The sequence below is a fragment of the Marmota marmota genome, unplaced genomic scaffold (genome assembly GCF_001458135.2).
Source record: "Marmota marmota marmota unplaced genomic scaffold, marMar, whole genome shotgun sequence".
NCBI classification, from domain to species: domain Eukaryota; kingdom Metazoa; phylum Chordata; class Mammalia; order Rodentia; family Sciuridae; genus Marmota; species Marmota marmota.
This window is the reverse complement of record NW_026000222.1, coordinates 16,773,513-16,792,189: the sequence shown is the minus strand read 5'-3', so window position 1 is coordinate 16,792,189 and position 18,677 is coordinate 16,773,513. Positions and strand designations below refer to the sequence as shown.

The 18,677-nt window shown below is 47.2% G+C and overlaps 2 protein-coding genes and 1 long non-coding RNA gene across 10 annotated transcripts in view; 1 reads left to right on the top strand and 2 right to left on the bottom strand.

The window, feature by feature from the left end:
• Positions 1-6,349, top strand: part of Tsnaxip1 (translin associated factor X interacting protein 1) — a 14,109-nt gene extending 7,760 nt beyond the window's left edge. The window contains exons 3-16 of one of the 5 annotated variants that reach the window (XM_015496192.2): positions 608-720; positions 866-992; positions 2,140-2,233; positions 2,725-2,921; positions 3,295-3,430; positions 3,863-4,032; positions 4,114-4,273; positions 4,350-4,480; positions 4,639-4,764; positions 4,902-5,054; positions 5,183-5,292; positions 5,497-5,623; positions 5,719-5,825; positions 6,039-6,349. In XM_015496192.2, coding sequence (XP_015351678.2) covers positions 608-720; positions 866-992; positions 2,140-2,233; positions 2,725-2,921; positions 3,295-3,430; positions 3,863-4,032; positions 4,114-4,273; positions 4,350-4,480; positions 4,639-4,764; positions 4,902-5,054; positions 5,183-5,292; positions 5,497-5,623; positions 5,719-5,825; positions 6,039-6,279 — 1,992 coding nt within the window. In that variant the 3' untranslated portion in view covers positions 6,280-6,349. Of the gene's footprint in view, positions 1-607; positions 721-865; positions 993-2,139; positions 2,234-2,663; positions 2,922-3,294; positions 3,431-3,862; positions 4,033-4,113; positions 4,274-4,349; positions 4,481-4,638; positions 4,765-4,901; positions 5,055-5,182; positions 5,293-5,496; positions 5,624-5,718; positions 5,826-6,038 lie in introns of those variants that run through there. The other 4 variants (XM_048792548.1, XM_048792550.1, XM_048792551.1 and 1 more) reach the window with 4 other exon arrangements.
• An 85-nt stretch (positions 6,350-6,434) lies between these two features.
• Cenpt (centromere protein T) lies at positions 6,435-11,843 on the bottom strand. 4 transcript variants are annotated; one of them, XM_048792555.1, is made up of 13 exons: positions 11,678-11,843; positions 10,475-10,529; positions 10,223-10,310; positions 10,042-10,138; positions 9,785-9,921; positions 9,605-9,641; positions 9,241-9,389; positions 8,425-8,625; positions 8,070-8,348; positions 7,737-7,830; positions 6,967-7,143; positions 6,775-6,879; positions 6,435-6,665 (listed from the first exon to the last, which is right to left on the bottom strand). In XM_048792555.1, exons 1-13 carry the CDS (start codon positions 11,782-11,784, stop codon positions 6,542-6,544), a joined length of 1,650 nt encoding a protein of 549 aa, XP_048648512.1. In that variant the 5' UTR covers positions 11,785-11,843; the 3' UTR covers positions 6,435-6,541. The 4 variants fall into 4 exon arrangements, with proteins under 4 accessions (XP_048648512.1, XP_048648511.1, XP_048648513.1 ...); XM_048792554.1 differs by having other exon boundaries at positions 10,475-10,565; positions 11,678-11,842; XM_048792556.1 differs by having other exon boundaries at positions 8,070-8,150; positions 10,475-10,565; positions 11,678-11,841.
• A 2,672-nt stretch (positions 11,844-14,515) lies between these two features.
• The window catches only part of LOC125613170, a 22,722-nt gene continuing 18,560 nt past the window's right edge, over positions 14,516-18,677 (bottom strand). The window contains exon 3 of the long non-coding RNA XR_007343667.1: positions 14,516-14,571. This is a non-coding gene — a long non-coding RNA (uncharacterized LOC125613170). The remainder of the gene's footprint in view (positions 14,572-18,677) is intronic.

Below are 18,677 nucleotides of genomic sequence, written 5' to 3'. Positions count from 1 at the left end.
CTTAAAAATCAAGGCAGAGCTGGGCACAGTGGTGCATGCCTATAATCCCAGCAGCTTGGGAGGCTGAGGCAGGAGGATTGTGAGTTCAAAGCCAGCTTCAGCAAAAGCAAGGTACTAAGCAACTCAGTGAGACCCTTGTCTCTAAATAAAATACAAAATAGGGCTGGGGATGTGGCTCAGTGGTCAAGTGCCCGAGTTCAATTCCTGGTACCACCCCCCAAAAAAATAAATAAATAAATAAAGGCAGAGCCCAGCACTTACTGAGTTCCTAGCAGGTGCCAGAGTCTGTGTAATCCACACATTAAACTTTCTCATGGCAGTCTCACCTCAATACAATGCAATGGGGACTACCATCTTCTCCACTTCCCAGATGCAGAGACTGAGGCTCAGAGAAGTGAAGCCTGTGGTTATATAGCGAATAAGGGAGATCTAGGATTTAACCCAAGCCCTCTCAAACTCAAGAACAACAGTCTTAGTTATGAATCCTATTAAGAGATATTCTAAAAACAAAATCAAAAAACCACCTGGAGTGTGGGAGGGGGATGGAAAGGAACATTAGGAAGGGGAGTAATGTTGCCATAGTAACTCTATCTGTCCCTCCCTGAAGACCTTTCAGTTATCTATGGGTGGCCACCTGTCCCCATGGCCCACATACAACAGTGGTCAGACTATTCTACAAAATCGAAAACCCTGTTCAGATGACTCCTGGAAGCAAGTCGGGTAAGTTAAGGTCAGCCCAGTGTGGATGGACTGTTACAGACCAGACCTTATATTGGCAGGCAGGGCAGAGGCATAGGCTATCCCAGACCCAGGGTACAAGTACCTGTGGGATGCTAGTGACATCTCAGTCCACCATTCCCTGCAGTAGCTTGAAGCAGTATCCCATGAGCACTGCCAAGCCAAGATACCTGGAGCAACTAGAGAACTACCTACGCAAGGAGCTCCTTCTGTTGGACTTGGGCAAGGATTCTACCCAGGAACTGAGACTGCAGGTCAGAGCTACAGACAAAATGTGAGAAGGGTGGGAAGAAACCTTACTCAAAGGACTGAGCACCTCACACCTTCAGGGGAGACGACCTCTCCCAACTTTGAAGTCTCCTTCCCTGAAAAGGAGCATATCCTATGACAAGCCAGCTAGGGCAAAGCTGTAGTGTGGAACCAAAACCCTAGTGAGGCTGGAATGTACCCATCTGAGTGAGGTTAACTGGATGCAGCCTCTAGTCCCTTTTGCAGTGTCCAGGATCCAGGCTGAGTCTTATTTTATGTCAGCAAATAGAGCCCAAATTTGTCAGCTAGGCAAGCAAGAAGTCATAGTGTCTACCAGCCCTGTAGTAACAACCCCAAGCTTGAGGAAAAGGCTGAGAGAGAGAGACAGAGAGAGATCAGTCTAGATGCAACACAAATTCCAGTACATATTAGGATATCAGGGAAGGACTCAAATAGGGATAATGGCAGGGATTCCCTGACTTCTGCCCTAATCCTGACTAAAGTATTTACTGAGCCCCAGACATTACCAGGCCCTGGACACAATCATACAAAAAGAAGTTACAGCACTAACAAGGAAGCAAAAGCTTGAAAGCACACCTCTAGGAGTAGTGGGGGTGGGACTCAAACTCAAGGCTGCTTCTGGAGCCTGTGCTCATTTCAGTAAACAATGCTACCTCTCTGCAAATCAAGAGGTCCCTGCTTCACACCTGAGTAACATCTCAGAAAAACAAAACAACAAACAAAAAACAATCTTCCTGTGTCCAAGTGGGATAGAAAACCATACATCCATTATGAAGCTGGAACTTAAGGCAGGCTTGAACCTTCAACCTCTTCCCCCAGGATGGCAGGTGAGAGGCCAACAGATTCAGGAGTTAGAAAGCAAGAAGCTGGTTACCCGGGAACCAGAGGCAGGGCTCAGACAGAGTGCCTGGCCCATGATGGTTCACCATGCCTCACAGACCAGCAGAGGCCTGCAGGCAGCTGCTCCCCAGCTCCATGGTGCTATGAAAGACTTTGGTGATGCCTTGGGCATTCACTTGTGTTACCTGGGAACACTTCTGTGCCCAGTTTAAAAAAAAAAAATGGGTTCCTATAAAAGGGTGGCATCTATGAGCCAGGAATTGACAGGATTCCTTTTTTTTTTTTTGCCAGCCTTACAGAGAGATCTTTGAGTTCTTCATAGAGGATTTCAAAACATATAAACCATTGCTATCCTCCATCAAGAATGCATATGAGGTGATGCTGGGTAAGAACACAGCCCCTCTCATGAGCCCAGCCTACAATGGATGCAGAAGATTCTATTCTTTCTGAAGCTCCACAGCAGGGTTGGGGCAACTACTAATTGGGATTTGACGTCACTTTTGCATGCACTGTTCTGTGATAGGGCTCCCCAGAGGACATCACCTCCTCCTGTCCTTGAGAGGGAACCCCAGAAGAGTGAGCACCTCTGGGAAGTGAGGTGGTCCTTTACCAGACTCAAAAGGTATAAAGCAGTTTGTGGCTTTAGGACTAAAGATGCAGGGCTAAGTGTGTAGTAGCAACCCTGATCCTCATTTGGACTCTGCCCTTGCTTTTAAAGCAAGTGTGAGAAGGTCTAAACTAGGAACCATGGCATTTAACAGGCAAGTGTAGACTCTTGGTGTTTGCAAGTGATAGCCACTTACCTATGACCTTAGGATCTGTCTCCTGGCTGCTCTTCATGGCTCCAAAAGGACTCTTCCATCCATCCCTGCTTAGCCCACCAAAGGGAGAAGATTCGTGCCCTGGAGCCACTGAAGGCCAAGCTTGTCACTCTGAACGAGGATTGCAATGAAAGAATCATGGCTATGAGGGCTGAGGAGAGGTATGAAATCTCCATGCTCAAGAAAGAGAAGATGAATTTGTTAAAACTCATTGACAAAAAGAATGAAGAGAAGATCTCATTGCAGACAGAGGTGAATGAAAATGATGTACTGACCAAGTCCCTGAATTCCTGCCCCCTCATGGTGACCTTATGCACAAGGCTACTTCTAACCCTATCCACCCTCCATCTACCTTTTTAACCCCTCCCCAGAGCCTCTGTTACCTTTACCCTCTGACCTGCTGCAGGGCTCAAAACAGGTTTGGTGTGGCCCTGAGTGCCAGCAGACTTTCTTCACAGGAGGAAGCACTGGCATCTTGTTGGGTTCTTGGGAATGCTGCTTTCCTTCTTCAACCTTTCTTATTCCTAAGCTGAGGACCACCCAACACCCATCCCACCCCTGTATCAACTGGCTGCCTATAGGGATCCACAGAAAGCTCCTGACTACACAACCACTGTCCTAGCAGGTGTCCAAACTGAGGAAGAACTTGGCTGAGGAGTACCTGCACTACCTCAGCGAGCGAGATGCCCGCAAGATCCTCATTGGAGATCTGAATGAGCTTCGGTACCAGCGGGAGGACATGTCACTAGCCCAGTCCCCAGGTAACCTGAGTCAGGAGTCTCTCCCCTCTCAAAGGGCTGGAGAAAAGTCTGGCTCTCATCACTCACCCCCATTCATTCAAGATTTGTAATATCTGCTCATTCTGTACCCATACATGGTGGGACATGTCCCTTTTACTAACGAGGGTTGTGAATCTTTTGAGTAGGACTGAGAATCATGGGATCATTAAGTAGGAATACTCCTAGCAGCTGAGATAGCCAGGGCTCCCTGTGGACCAGACAGGCCTAGTAACACATGTGGTGGGTTTCACTACTTAAGCATGAACCCCTAGGCTGGTAGCCATGTGGATAAGACACGGGGGATTCAAGGCAGATAAGGCAGAAAAATCTTGGGTATGCTAAGGGATACTCAACCCAGGCCTGGGCTACAAACCCCAGAGTCAAGGTGACACAGGCTGATGGGTCCCCTGGCAGGCGTCTGGGGGGAGGACCCCGTAAAGCTAACCCTGGCTCTGAAGATGACCCGGCAAGATCTGACCCGCACACAGATGGAACTCAACACCATGAAGGCCAACTTTGGAGATGTGGTACCCAGGAGAGACTTTGAAATGCAGGAAAAGATTAACAAGGATCTTCAAGAGCAGGTGCTGGTGGGCAAGCAGGGCCAGGAATGGTAGGGCAGGGTTAAGCAGGTGGGTGGCTAGAACCAATCACCTTATCCACAGCTGGACAGTCTGCGAGCTGATTATGAAGAGGTCTGCAAGGAGCATGATTCACTGCTACAGATGCACATGAGCACACTGAAGGAAAGAGACCAGTTCTTTTCTGAGCTGCAGGAGATCCAGCGTACGTCCACACCACGACCTAACTGGACCAAGTGTGAAGGTAATAATGACTTTCCTAGCCTCAGGGTCTGCTAAAAGACATGAACTGGACTCCAGGTCCTTCTCCCCTTCTGCAGATGTGGTGGCTGGAGGCCAAGAACGCTGGCATATGCTGGCAGCAGACAAGAACAGTGACCAGCTGGTTGATGTGCTACTGGAGGAGATTGGCGAAGGCCTGCTCTGGGAGAAAGACTCCTTTCCTGGTCTGGTAGGGCATTCCTAGCAGGAAGTTTGGGTCAAAGTCAGAATAGTCAGATTGTGCTACTAAGGAGAGTTGAGCTTTAAAGGAGACCATCTGGGGCTCTTCCCTGCTTGGAGGTGGGGATATCAGGTAGCCCAGACATGAGCGGACACCATGCCTTCCAGGGTTATGGGGAAACCATCCCCACTTTCCTTCGGTTTGATGGCCCTGTGGAGAACAAGAAACCAAGCAAGAAGGAAGTGGTAAACATCCTTAAGGATGTCTGGAAGGAACGTCTGGCACAGGAACAGGTCAGCTCTCACCAGTCATGTTGGCCCAGTGTGGCCTTATATCAAGTTCTCTAGGGGGTCCCCTCATGGTGCTAGGGAATAGGGGTGGGTCAGCCAACCCTGGGACATGCTGACCAAGCATCCTCCCCACTCTGTAGAAAGAAAAGTTTCCAGATTTCTTCTTCAATTTCTTGGAGCGTCGCTTTGGGCCCAGTGATGCCATAGCCTGGGCTTATACCATTTTTGAGAATATCAAGCTCTTCCACACCAATGAAGTCATGAGTCAATTCTATGCAGTTCTAATGGGAAAGGTAAGCTTGGACCTGGTCCCTACCTGGTTTCCTCAGGGAGACAGAGGGACCTTTGTCTTCAGCATAGCCCAGCACTGCCCCCATCACTCCACAAAGCAGCAAGTTAGTGAATGATTTCCTTTCTATAGAGGACAGAGAGTGTGTATATCAACCAGAAGGAAACAGTAGCCCAGCTGCAAAAAGAGATGACCAATGCTGACAGTCAGAACGAGGGACTACTAAGCATGGAGCAGTTCAGGTAAGAGGCCAGTCCTGGCCACACCAAACTTCGGCACCTCTCCTCTGGCCAGGAATACAGGGAAAAAAGAAGCCTGGCAGGAACAGTCATAGCCTCAGAGATTGCTGTTCTTCTGTACACTAATGGGGATGGCAGAAAAGGGTGTGGGGAATTGGGTGGGCAGCCTCTGCCAGTCCTCTTGTTTGTCCTTTTGTTTCCCCATAGCAACATCCTTAAGAGCACTTTCCCCCTCAAGAAGGAAGAGCAAATTCAGGAGCTGATGGAGGCAGGGGGCTGGCATCCCAACAGCAACAGTTCAGACTTGTTCAACTACCGCTCATTGTTTATGGAGGTAGGTAGGGAGTCTAAGAACTTGCCCAGCTCCTACCCTAGCCTTGACTGGCCCCCATTCAATGTGGCCTCACCCTGCCTGGTGGCCTCTTCCAGAATGAGGAGGGCCAGAGTGATCCCTTTGTGCAAAAGCTGTGGCAACAGTATGTGATTGAGAAGGATGAGTACCTACGTGAACTAAAGCAGGAGCTGGGCCTGGAACTGTGAGTGACCCTGGGGCCTATAGGTCCACTTAGCCATTGGTGATTCCCACACAAGTCAAGTTCCACAGGGTGGCATCTCAGGCCCCTGAGTGCACTGAGCTTTCTGCTGGGCACTATAAACTGCTCAAGTCCAACAGAAAGGAGAGCACCTTAAGAGTTTGGGCCACAGAGAAGAAGGCTCAAGCCTGTTTCTCTTCTTTTTTTGTGGGGCAGCCATAATGAGGTGACCCTATCCAAGATGCGTAGGGCCTTGATGAACATTGATCCCAACCTGGACAAGCAGACTTTGAGCACCTACCTGAGCCAGGCATTTCAGCTCCCCATATCAGAACTTCCAGAGGAAGGCAACGAGGTGGAGGAGGGCACCAAACTATGTCTCAGGCTTGCACTGGAACAGCTTCAGATGGCTGATGTCAAGCGCATAGGGCCTCGGGACATAGAGCCTACAAGCTAGGACCATCATGGATCGGATGAGAGCTTCAGTGCTGCTAATACAATGTTTAGTACTAAACTGTTTGAACCCATACCGTTTTCGAGGCTATGTTGAGATGTTGGGTGGTAATGAAAGGAGGATTTGGGAGGTTAGGATATGAACCAAAAAGCAGAATATTCTACTTGTCACAATTTATTGATGCTAGGGGACAGGGAGGAGAGCTGGAGGGTTATGTGGGGTTAAGAGGCCTCAGGTGGGGAGACGGCATATTGAAACCTGGCCACTACTGCACAGGGAAGACAGAATTCCCACTGAATGCACAGGGGATGAGCAGCTGCCGGTACTCCAGGGGTAGGTGTCGTTCCACAAGCACATACAATGAGACTTGGTCAGTGATCAGGCCCTGCCTGCAGCAGAGGAAGAGAGGGGTGTAGGGAATCAGTACCAGCACTCCCACACCCAGCCTTCCTCTTCTGCTCACTCACCGCACCCAGCCTTCCTCTTCTGCTCACTCACCGTCGCATCAACAGTTCCAAGTCTTCTGGCCTCACAGTCTTTCGGCCAGCATGAGCAGCAAATACCTCCAGGTCATTGCAAAGGTGCTGGAAATACTTGTCTAGGCTGCCAAGAAGTTTGGGTTACAGCAGACTGAACGGTCTGTTCATAATCTGAGAGGCCCCACTTTCCATCCAGGTGTCCAAGACTCACCATTTCTCCACCATTTCAAAAGCCTTCCTCTCCATGGGCATCTTAGCAAAGAAGCTGAAGAGTTTTGCATAGTGGTTCAGTCCAGCCTTGTAGGAATCTTGACGGGGCCTGGAGCCAGCAGTTCGGGGTCTGGGGGTAACCCGGGCTGACACAGGCTCCATAGTCTCTGAAGACAAGCTGGGGGCAGGAATGGCAGAGATGGTTAAACTGCTTTACTTGAGAAGGTCCCTAATAAGGGCAAGTCCTACTGACTCCTGATAAGACTGAGTCCATGTGCTCCTTAGCTTGGACCAGCAATCTCAACCATCTACTGAGAAGCAGTGGACTTGGGACCACACAGAAAGTTGGGTCCAGTGTTTCCCTGGACCCTGTTTGTCCAGTCTGGATACAATGTCCAAGTCTAGCCTCATCATATACAATGGTACTTGCTCAGGCCTGCGATCCCCTGGCCTCAGAATGAATATTTTCTGCCCTCAGGAGTCTTATCACTGCCTGTCCCAATTCTGCTAATCCTCCTTCGGGAAGCCCTGAATACACACTGACCTAGGCACATCTACCTCACCCTAGCTCCCGTAAGCTCTTGGAGGTAGGCATCAGGATCAGATATGCCCTTGGGAAGTATCTCCCCATACTGGCTCAGGCTGCTGTGCTGGATAATCATCTGCATACCTGTGGAAAAGGGGATGACTGTGCGCAAGGTACCTAATGCTGACTTCAGTGCCTGGCCCTTTCCCAAGAGGCCCATGAGTAACAGGGTCATGGAATCTTACACTGCAACATCAGGCGGTGGGGCTGGCTCCAGAATTGAATGCAGTCGCTTGGCCTGAAGGAACCTGGGTGTACTGGATGCCAATTGTGGACTTGCTGCAGAGAAAGGGTAGGGTCATAGGAAGCTCACATTTGACCCATCTCACCCAGTTATACAGGTCCAGTAAAGTCTTTTCCTGTTTCTCAAGAGCTTCAACTAGCTCCAGCTAAACAAGTATCCCTCAGAGTCTCCCTGGCTCCCTACCCAGAAACAATACAGGCAAGCCCCTTGTGTGTGCAGGGCCTGAACACAGCTGTTGCCATTTACCCACTAATCCACATACTAGGCTTCTTACCTGGCCTGTCAGAGGTGTTCTCATCCTCTGAAGATCCTTCTGGCTCCTCTGCCTCCTGGGATTCCTCTGCTTCCATTACTTCTGAAACAAAGCAGGCCAAGGCTGTGGCTCCAAGCAGGGTAAAGATGGAGCAGCAAGGCAAGCCCCACTCATTGAGGAAAGACCAAGTCAGAGGCAGCACCAGGGCACTAATGTGAAATCTTCTGGTCCAACACTGACACTGTTTTGGGTGGAGGAAGAACCTCCAGCCAGAATGCTTTGGGGAACACAGTGCTAGGGCTTGAGGAGGGAAAATCAACAGTGTTAACTTGTCCAAGCTAAGCTTGGCTCCAGGCCACCTGCCCTACATACTCACTGTGGTTCTGTAGCCCAGGTCCACTGCTCTGTGTCCTGTCCCCCATAGTCCTCTCAGCATCTTCAGTACCAGTAGGAAAGGGGTTGGGCAGAGAGCGATGTACACTGGGGGAGCAGCCAACCAAGGACTGTGAGAATGGCTGGGTGTCTTCCAGTACAGTGTCCGATGGCAGATTTGCAATAGGGGTTTTAAGGCTGTCACCTGAAGATCAAGAGCCAGCTGGCATTCAGTGTATTAAAGGATAACCTGCTGATACTGAGTTGCCAGGGTCTGAGCAATTGGCCCCATGGGTGTGCCCTGACTGAGTGGTCTCAGAGAGAGATGACCTACACCCTAAACTTCATCTCCCTTCCACTGCTTTCATTGCTTACCTTCCTGCCTTTGGTCCACAGCTTGCCCACCTGCAACTGTTTACTTTACCTGTACTCTTCACTTTCCTTCGGCCCAGAAATTTTCCTACTCTGATAAATTTGACTTGTCTTAGGGAATCAGGCTCCCAGGTCAGCTCTAACTGGCTTGCTGATCATGAATCCGCCTTTCATTCTTCCAATGAGTTTCAACCACCAGACCACACCCCTTTCCTACCCTACCCCTGTAGTTCAAGGATTTGAGATTCTGGAAGAAATGGAGACACTCAGACTGAGCTCCACCAAGGCCAGTGCCAATAACCATGGAAAGACATAGACCTATTAGCCAGGCTCAAATGCTTTCTTTGATTCCACCAAGAGGGGTACAACCCCAGAGTGAGGAGTATCTCCAATCTGTCATAGGGAAGTACCTTCTCCCAAATGCTGAAAGGCAAAATCTCAACCTTACCTGGAGGAGCCAAGGCCAAGGAATTATCTTGCAGATCCTGCAACAAGGCACCCACATCTATAGCACGGGGGCGGGGAGGTCTGCGAGCCAAACCAGGTCTCCTCACTGACTGTGGCTTAAGAGGTGTAGCAAAAGTCAGGTTGAGGGAGCTGGTGGTAGGGAGGAGGCAAGAGGAAAGTCAGGTACGTGAGGCCCAATGTCCCCAAAGGAATGCCCCTATCTGCCCTTGGGGTTCTCATCTTTTAGAATGTAGTCACAAGTGTGTGAGGCTAGAACCAGCAAGGATCATATGGCTAGATTCCATCAGTAAGAACCTCTCTCCCCAAGCCTCTACTCCATCAACCCCCAGAACAGGGAATAATACCTGGTAAGGGATGAGGCATCAGCATTTTCAGGATGCTCTGTCAGTGACCAAAACGAAGATGTAAAAAGAAGAAATCACGGTAAATTATTAGAGTCCATGAAAGCTCTCCCTCAGGCCTCCTTAAGCCTCTTCAGAAAACAGGAGGCAGAGGACAGCAACAGGTGGTATCCTAGGCCTTACCTTGCAAATGAGGCAGCCCCTGGTCTACTTCCTGCTGAAACACTGACAATCTCAGCCTCTGCTTCTTCCTGCCAGAGGCTGGCAGACCTGCAGCCAGGGTTGTGGGGGGCTCAAGTTCAGGAAGTTGTAGCTCCAGGCTATGAGGACAGATCTTATCTCAGACAGGCAAGGAAGCCCAACTTTGGCATTTGGAACCAAGAGGTGCCCAGACCAGAACAACTCAACAGCCCAGCCCAGGAGGAAAGTTCACTGTGTACCTGCCCTGACTGCTTTCCCTTCTGGAGGGTTGGATCACCTGCAGTGCTGGCACTGGCTTCACCACGGACTCTGGCATGAGGATGGAAGATTCTGGGGCTGCAGAACAGCAGAGGCTTCCTTGAATGAGGGTTAACACAGGATTGGTGCCTATCTCTGCCTGGCAGATTAGTGCCCACTCACCAGTTATTAGGATGTTCTTTACCAGAGTCCGGGGTGTCTGTTCCTTTAGGTTACCAATGACTTGAATGTGGGCCAGTCTGCCAATAGACTGTGGGTGAAAGCATCATGCAACTAGTCTGTTTTTTTGTTGTTGTTGTTTTTTTTTTTTTTTGCCTGGGCAGTCCTTCAAGATGGGCTCCAGAGCAGAAATAGACCTGATAGCCCCAAGAAGGCAGTCTGGGCCCTATAGTCATCAGTGGACTGGGCACTTACCCTGACTCCATGGGAACGATGTTTGGCAGATGTCTTTGTTCTGCTACTCAGCCTCCTGGAGGAAGATGTTTTAAGTAGGGCTCTCTGGGCACTGTGTAAAGACCAATTTTCTAAGAATTATGTAAAGGAATTGAAATGACAGGCTATATGATGCAGAGATACGCTTTCACCAGGGGTCTTGGTTTAAAGCCCTTTTCTCTTAGAGATAAGAACCCAGAAACCACTTGAGCCTTCCATAGCCTCTGTGTCAACAGGGGTGTATGTGTGTGAAAGAGAACTATTAGGTATGGGAAGAAAGGGACCATGATTGATCCAGAGGGGTACTGAAGAAGCCTTCACAAAGTGACTTTAGCAGAACCATAAAGGATAAGTTGGGATTAGCCATACAGACAAGAGGAATAATCGGAAGAGCTTCCATTCCAAACACTTTTAAAAGTCTGAAGGCTATTTAAGTATTTTTAATCCTTTTGATTACTTGTCAGGATCTGATGGGAGACTAAAATGGGTCACCCAATTCTGGCTCCCCAGTCCAGTAACTCTCAGAATCACATAAATATTCCCTGAGCACAGGTTCTATCTCTTCACTCATAGGTAAAAAAATCTATCATGAATGACTTCCCACTCCTTTATAAGGGAAAGGACTGAACTGTCTCAAATTCCCACTTCTGCACCCTCTGTCCCATGAGATAACCACAACCCTCTCCCAGGGTCACTCCCTCCAAGTCAGGACAAATTCCTGCTCCCTAGTAAAACATCTTTCTAGTTCCTGTCTCCCAACTTCTGCGAAGGCTGTTCTCTCTAGTTCCGTTCCCATCTTTCAGCTGGGAGCTACAGAGTAGGGCTGAATGTGCAGGAAAAGGTGGGGACCACCCGGAAGGCAAGGGCAGATGTCTGGACACACCCTGGGTGGTGTGGGCCAAACAGCCTAGAAAACTGAGCAAGTATCCTTCTGACTCCAGAAGTCGAAGACTCCGAGAGTGCACTCTGTGGTCCCGAGGCCTGGTTGCCTGGAGCTCCAGGTGCCTGGAGCTCCAGGGTAGGGGCACAAACAGCTCGGCCGAGCCAGGCTAGGGGAGTGGAGCAATTCTCGGTGCCCAGAGCTCTGCTTCTCTCTGGGACTGTTGCCCTCTCCAAATGGGGTTGATGTTGGCTCCCACCAAGACCCCACTCCCGGGTCCTTCTAATTGCGTCGCCTTCCCATACCCAGCCCCGGAACTCCGGGGTCGCCGCGGGGTAAGCGAATCCGCGTTATCCAGCACGCGCTGCAGGACCGTGCGAATAGTAGGCTCGCTGTCCCAGTTGTCGGCCATCCCCACCGCCTCCGGCTTTCGCAACCGCCCAGGAAGCTGCCGATACTGCGTTCCCGCCGCCGCATTTAAGGAAGATATCGCGATGCTTCCGCACAGCCCCACGGGAATTGAAGTTTTCGCCTTACCCGCGGTGCGCCGCGGGTACCTGGGTGATTGCTAACTATAGCTTTGGAGGCAGCCTTTCCAAACGTAAGGCTGGGCAACTGTATGCTCCACTCCAAATTTTGGTTTCCTCATCTATAAGATAAGGCTGAAACCCACCTAATAAAGATTCGTGTCGGGACGGGTGTTGGGGACTGAGCACCCAGGGGTGCTCCTACCGCGGAGCTACATCTCCAAGCCCTTTCTAAAATTTTGATTCAGAGTCTTATTAAATTGCTGAGGCTGACTTAGAATTTGCGATCCTTCGGTCTCAGCCTCCTAAATCGCAGAGATTACAAACGTGCGCCACCTCGACTAGTGCATAGGCATATTTGTGTTTGTCAGTAAAACAAAACAAACGTGTGATAACCCACACCGGTAATACCAGTAATTCAGTAGGGAGACTAAGAAAGATGGCCAGTAAGTCAGCCTTGGCAATTTAGCGAGTGATAAGTCCCGGGGTAATTGATCCCGATTATTAGGTGAAATAAAAATTATAGCTAGTTCTCCAAAGGGTATATCAGTAATTTCACCAGGAGATAGAATAGCACAGTTATTAATAATACCCAGCCTACATGATAAATTTTCCAGTAGTACTATAGAAAGAGGTTCCAGGGGATTAGGCTCCACAGGTGTAGATTGGGCTATGCTGTCTTTAAATTTAGATTCTCGCCCCATGCTAAAACTAAATATTCAAGGACATGAATTTAATGGACTACTGGATACGGGTGCAGACCTTAGCATCATATCTTGTCAAGAATGGCCAAAACATTGGCCGTTACAACAAGCCACTCAAACGCTTCGAGGCCTAGGAGTGGCGACTAATCCCCATAGAAGTGCAATGGTATTAGATTGGAAGGATCCTGAAGGATGTGAAGGAACTATACAGCCATATGTATTGGATCATCTTCCTATAAATTTATGGGGACGAGATGTCCTAGATCAATTAGGTTTGACATTAACAAATAACATCAATCCAAATGCGCCCACTATTAGGGCTAGACAAGGTTTCAGGAAAGAAAAAAGATTAGGAGAACAAGGCATAGCAGCACCAATTCAAATAGATCAGGGAATAAATAGACATGGACTGGGTTTTCAGAAGGGGTCACTGAGGCAATAAAAATTACTTGGAAATCAGATAGACCAGTATGGGTTCCTCAGTGGCCCCTGACTAAAGAAAAGATACAAGCAGCCCATGACCTGGTCAAACAACAATTAGCGGAGGGACATATACAACCTTCTGTATCTCCTTACAATACTCCCATTTTTGTCATTAAAAAGAAATCTGGTAAATGGAGATTATTGCAAGATTTAAGAGCCATTAATAATGAGATGGTTATTATGGGACCTGCTCAATCGGGGGTTCCTGGAGAAGCCTCGTGGAGTTCGGGAGGATTCCCCGGGAGCTGTGTGAAGTGTTTTCCTGCAGTTTAAAAATAAAGTTTGTTCCTGCTTCAGTGGCTCGTGATTTGTGCCCAGCCAGACTGCGGCAAGCGAGACCTTATGAAACATAAATAAATAAATAAATAATTTAATTGCTGGGATCCGGGCGCGGTGACGCATTCCTGTAATCCCTGAGACTTGGATCGCAACTTCCAGACCAGCCTAGCAATTTAACGAGCCAATTTAGTGAGACCCTGTCTCAAAATAAAAAATAAAAATGACTGGGAATGTAACTCAGTGATAAAGCACCCTTGGGCTCAATAAGTACCAAAAAATTAAAAGTGCTGGGCTGGGATATTACTCAGCGGTTACTTTACCCCTGGGTTCCATCCCCATATTTAGGGGTGGGGGAGTGGGGAAGGAGCAAAGAAAAATTAGATTCTAGCTTCTGAAAATAATAGAACTGCCTGGCTGGTGCAGCACACCTGTAATCCCAGCAACTTAGGCAGGAGGATCACAAGTTCAAGACCAACATGGATAATTTAGTGAGACCTTTTCTCAAAAAAAGTAGGGAGGGCTGGGGTTGTGGCTCAGTAGTAGAGCACTTGCCTAGCACGTGTGAGGCACTGGGTTTGATCCTCAGGAACACATAAAAATTAATAAAGTAAAGGTATTGTGTCCATCTACATCTAAAAACTTTTTTAAAAACTGTAAAAGGAAAGCATACCAATACTCCTTGCTTTAAAAAAAAATATTTGTCATTTATGCCTGATCTCTTTGTTATGTGACATTTTTTTTTTCAATAGTGGGGATAGATACCAGGAATGATATACCTATGAGTTACATTCCAGTCTTTTCTAACGTTATTTTATTTTGGAAAATAAAAAAAAAAGGGGGAAAGGTATTATCCATAAATCCCCCGGGGGTTGGCCTCAAACTTGTGATCTTCCTGCCTCAACCTCCCAAGTACCTAGGATTACAGGTGTGCACAACAATGTTGGCTATCTGACTTAACTTGCTAGGTCTTTGCAGTCACATTTTCATGGTCACTACCAAACACCTAAGCCCAGGTTTTTGTTATTTTTTTTTTTTAATTGTGATTCTGAAGATTTTTTCTTTGTTTTTTTTTTTTTTCTTTTTTTTAATTTATATTTTTAGTTATCGGCAGACACAACATCTTTGTTGGTATGTGGTGCTGAGGATCGAACCCGGGCCGCAGGCATGCCAGACGAGCGCGCTACCACTTGAGCCACATCCCCAGCCCTTTGTTTTGTTTTGGGTTCTAGGAATTGAGTCTAGGGGTGCTTTACCACTGAGCTATATCCCCAGCCCTTTGTTTTTTTTTTTAAATTTGAGACACGGTCTTGCCAACTTGCTCAAAGCCTGGCTAAGTTGCTGAGGCTGGCCTTGAACTTATGATCTTCCTGCTCAGCCTCCTGAATTGGTGGGATTAAAGGCATGCACCAAGGTGCCCAACTGTTTATTTTAATCATGATAGTTGGGTGTAATGCCCATGCCTATAGTTCCAGTACTTGGAACTTTGAGATAGAAGGATCAAGAGTTGAGGCCAAGGGCTGGGGTTGTGACTCAGTGGTAGAGTACTTACCTTGCACACGTGAGGCACTGGGTTCGAGCCTCAGCACCACATGAAATAAATAAGTAAAACAAAGATTTTGTGTCTGTGTTTAACTTAAAAAAAAAAAAAAGAGTTGAGGCCAGCTATGTACAGTACACACATCTGTAATCCCAGCGATTCAGGAGGTTGAGACAGGAGGATCACAAATTGGAAACCTGCCTAAGCAATTTAGCAAGACCCTGTCTCCAAAAATAAAAAGGGCTGAGGGTATGGCTCAGTGTTAAAGCACCCCTGGGTTCAATTCCCTCCCTGCAAAAAAAAAAAACAAAAAAAAAAAACCTTTTTTTTATTAAATATTTATTTTTTAGTTTTTCAGCAGACACAACATCTTTGTTTGTATGTGGTGCTGAGGATTGAACCTGGGCCGCATGCATGCCAGGCGAGCACACTACTGCTTGAGCCACATCCCCAGCCCCCCCAAAATTCTTAAAGCTAACCTGGGGAAACCTGTCTCAAAATCAAGGACTAGGTCTGGGAATATAAGTATGTGGTAGCACTTGCTTACCACATACAAGGCCCAGGGTTCAATTCCCAGTACCACAAACACACAAAAAAGAAAGATCTGGGCATGTCTGAGTAGTAGATAAAGTACTTGCCTAACATACACAAGCCCCTGTCTCAGGCTCCCAAGCTGCTGGGATTATAGGGGTGCACCACCATGCCCAGTTTCGCCTTGATGTTTAAGTGTGACTCCTCTTACCATTTTTTCTTCCTTATTTATTTGTTTTTATTTCCTGATTATTATTTTCTTATTGACAGTTCTTTTTTTTTAATATTTTATTAGTTGTTGATGGACCTTTATTTATTTTTATGTGGTGCTGAGAATCGAACCCAGTGCCTCCCACATGCTAGGCAAGCACTCTACCACTGAGCCACAACCCCAGCCCCTAGACAGTTCTTTTTTAAAAAAAAAAAATTATTTTTTAGTTGTAGCTGAATAAAATAGCTTTATTTATTTATGTGGTGCTGAGGATTGAACCCAGGGCCTTGCATGTGCTAGGCAAGTACTCTACCACTGAGCCACAACCCCAGCCCATATTGACAGTACCTTTCCTTCTCTAGTGAAGAGAAGAAGTTCCTTAAGACGTTTTTTCCTTTCTTTAAAAAAAAAAATGTGTATTTTTTAGTTGTTGATGGACCTTTATTTTATTTATTTACTTTTTGTAGTAATAGATCGATAGTATTATAGGCGTGCACCACTATGCCTGGCTATATAGAGTCTTGTAAGTTCTAGGAAGGAATTTAGAAAGTATTCTAAATGGAATAGAAAGTCACTAGAGAGATTTAAGCAGAGGTATGACTTAACCAGATTTTCTTTGGTAGCCATGTGAAGAACAGATTGTAGAGTAGGTAAGATTGGAAACACAGACATGTGATAAGCTTCTTGCCTTTCCCCAGAAAATCCAGGGCCTTGCATTCCCTACCACTCAGATGCAACTCCCTAAATATGCTTTGAGTGTCTTAGAGTCTCACTAAATTGCTCAGGCTAGCTTTGAATTTGTGATCTTCCTGCCTCAGCCTCCTGAGTCTCTGAGATTACAGGCATGCACCACTTCGCCCAGCTCTCTTCAATTTTTAAGTACAGTGAATCTTAACACAGAGAGGAACTGAACCATATTAATAGCTGTATGACAATGAAAATACATAACAATGATCTTTTGCTAATTTTTATGTCTATACATCTTACAAAAATTTAAACAAATATAAAAGTTTAGGCTTGGTAGCACATGCCTATGATGCCAGCTACTTGGGAGGCTGAGGCAGGAAGATCACAAATTCAAGGCCATCTTGGATGACTTCATGAGGCTCTTTCAAAATAAAAAATAAGCCAGGCACAGTCCAAATGTCTGAGTGTTAGAAATAAGTTACTTTTTCCCCCAAATTGTCCTGTATTTTTCTAAAACATTTAAAGCATGAGTCCCCTTTGTGATAAAGAACAATAAACGAACAAACAAACAAAAAAATAAAAAGAGGGGCTGAGGCTGTGGTAGAGTGCTTACCTAGCATGCCTGAGGCACAGGGTTCAATCCTCAGCACCACATAAAAATAAACAAACAAGCAAATAAATAAATAAATAAATAAAGGTATTATGTTCATCTACAACTAATAAATAATAATAATAATAATAAATAAGAAGAGCCAATGGCATACTCCTATAAACTCCTCCAGAGGCTGAGGCAGGAGGATTGTCTATTCCAGGCCAGCCTAGGCAACTTAAGGAGACACTATCTCAAGATAAAATTTTAAAAGGGGATGGGCCTGTGGTTGGGGTTGTGGCTTAATGGTAGAGTGCTTGCCTAGCATGTGTGAGGCACTGGGTTTGATTTTCAGCACGGCCGATAAATAAATAAAAAATAAACCATATATATATATATATATGGATATATGGCTGGGACATAGCACAGCAGTAGGGCACTCCTGGGTTCAATACTCAGTACCATAAAAACAAAGAAATTAAATAAATTAAAAGGGCTGAAGCTAGCTTAGAGAGGGTCCTGGGTTCAATTCCCAGTACCACAAGGGGGCGGGAGTGGGGGGAGTCAGGAAAAAGGGTGAAAAGGGGCAAGAAAAAAATAGGAGAAATGGCGAACTCTGCAAAGAAAGGCTAATTTGCAGGTAACTTCCATGTCTATTGCCTGGCTCCTCTCTCATTTTCACAGCCTCATTACGCTTTAAAAGATTTTCTCCCAAAGATGTCAAGGGAGAGAGAGAGGTATTACCTACAATGCAAGTCCTTTTACTTAAAACTCTTCGATGGTTCCCAGTTACCTGCAGAATAAAATACCAAATTCTCTAACATGGTCCAGTTTGTTATCTTTCAGCGCTTTTGCTACCCTGGCTGTCTGCTCCCATGCCCTTTAAGGGCCAAGAAAAGGCTACAACTTCCAATCAAGGACTTAACGGTTCTGGTTCTAACTTTCTAAGTTCATGATCACCACCACTTCCATTTTTCCCTGTGCCCTATTCGTTCATTTGTAACGTTTACTTCTGACTAGCCATCTATTTGCAACATTCACATCTATTATGGAAAAGACAGATCTTAATCCTTCTAGGGTTTCTGGCTCCAAGAGGAAGGGGCCTGGTCATTCTGGCTCCTTGCAGCCCCCTGACCTATGTACTGCAAATAGTTGCCTAGTAGTGATTTAAATTATGTAAGTGAGTCAAAGCAGGGTGAGTCGGAAGTCTCCAAGGCAGAGAAAGTGGTTCCTGAGCTCCTTCGGGTCACCGAGGCCCAGGTTTCCTTCTCTCGCAAGAATGCTGTCCACTCAAAGACACTCAGGATTTGGGGGCAGCTTCTGGCAGGTAGCACAATCTTGCCCGAATCCTAATCCGCAGTAACCGGACCTTTTCCTTAGGCGGCGCTCGGAGCCACAATCGCGAGTTCGCGCGAAGCATCATGGGACTCGTAGTCTCCGCGGGCATACCCACAGCGCTTGCGTACTGCTGAAGCACGCCTCCTTATCCCCAACCCCATCAGGATTCCGGGTCCTTGTAAGCAGCAGTCTGTGTGACAGCATTCCACCAGAACACACTTCTTTCGCCCACCAAAAATGATCCGGGTCTGTAAAAGAATTTTTTTCGGGAGACTGCTGCGGTGCCCTGGAAAGCAGCCGGAATTAAGCACGCCCCCTCCCGGAAGTGAGCGGCTTTTAGCGCGGTGCATTGTGGGGGGCGTAGTCCTCCTTTCCAGGCGGTCCTTCGCGGCGTCCCCCGGGCCGACTCCTGAGCCTGT

Bases quoted from the DNA above. Each gene is read 5' to 3' on its own strand.
- Cenpt (XM_048792554.1), bottom strand. From the start codon at position 11,784: ATGGCCGACAACTGGGACAGCGAGCCTACTATTCGCACGGTCCTGCAG. The intron at 9,642-9,784 runs GTAAGGCCTAGG...GGTCACTGACAG, and splicing joins GGGGCTGCCTCATTTGCAAG to AGCATCCTGAAAATGCTGAT. The intron at 7,144-7,736 runs GTAAGATTCCAT...TCCTGCCCCCAG, and splicing joins CCACCGCCTGATGTTGCAGT to CTTGTCTTCAGAGACTATGG.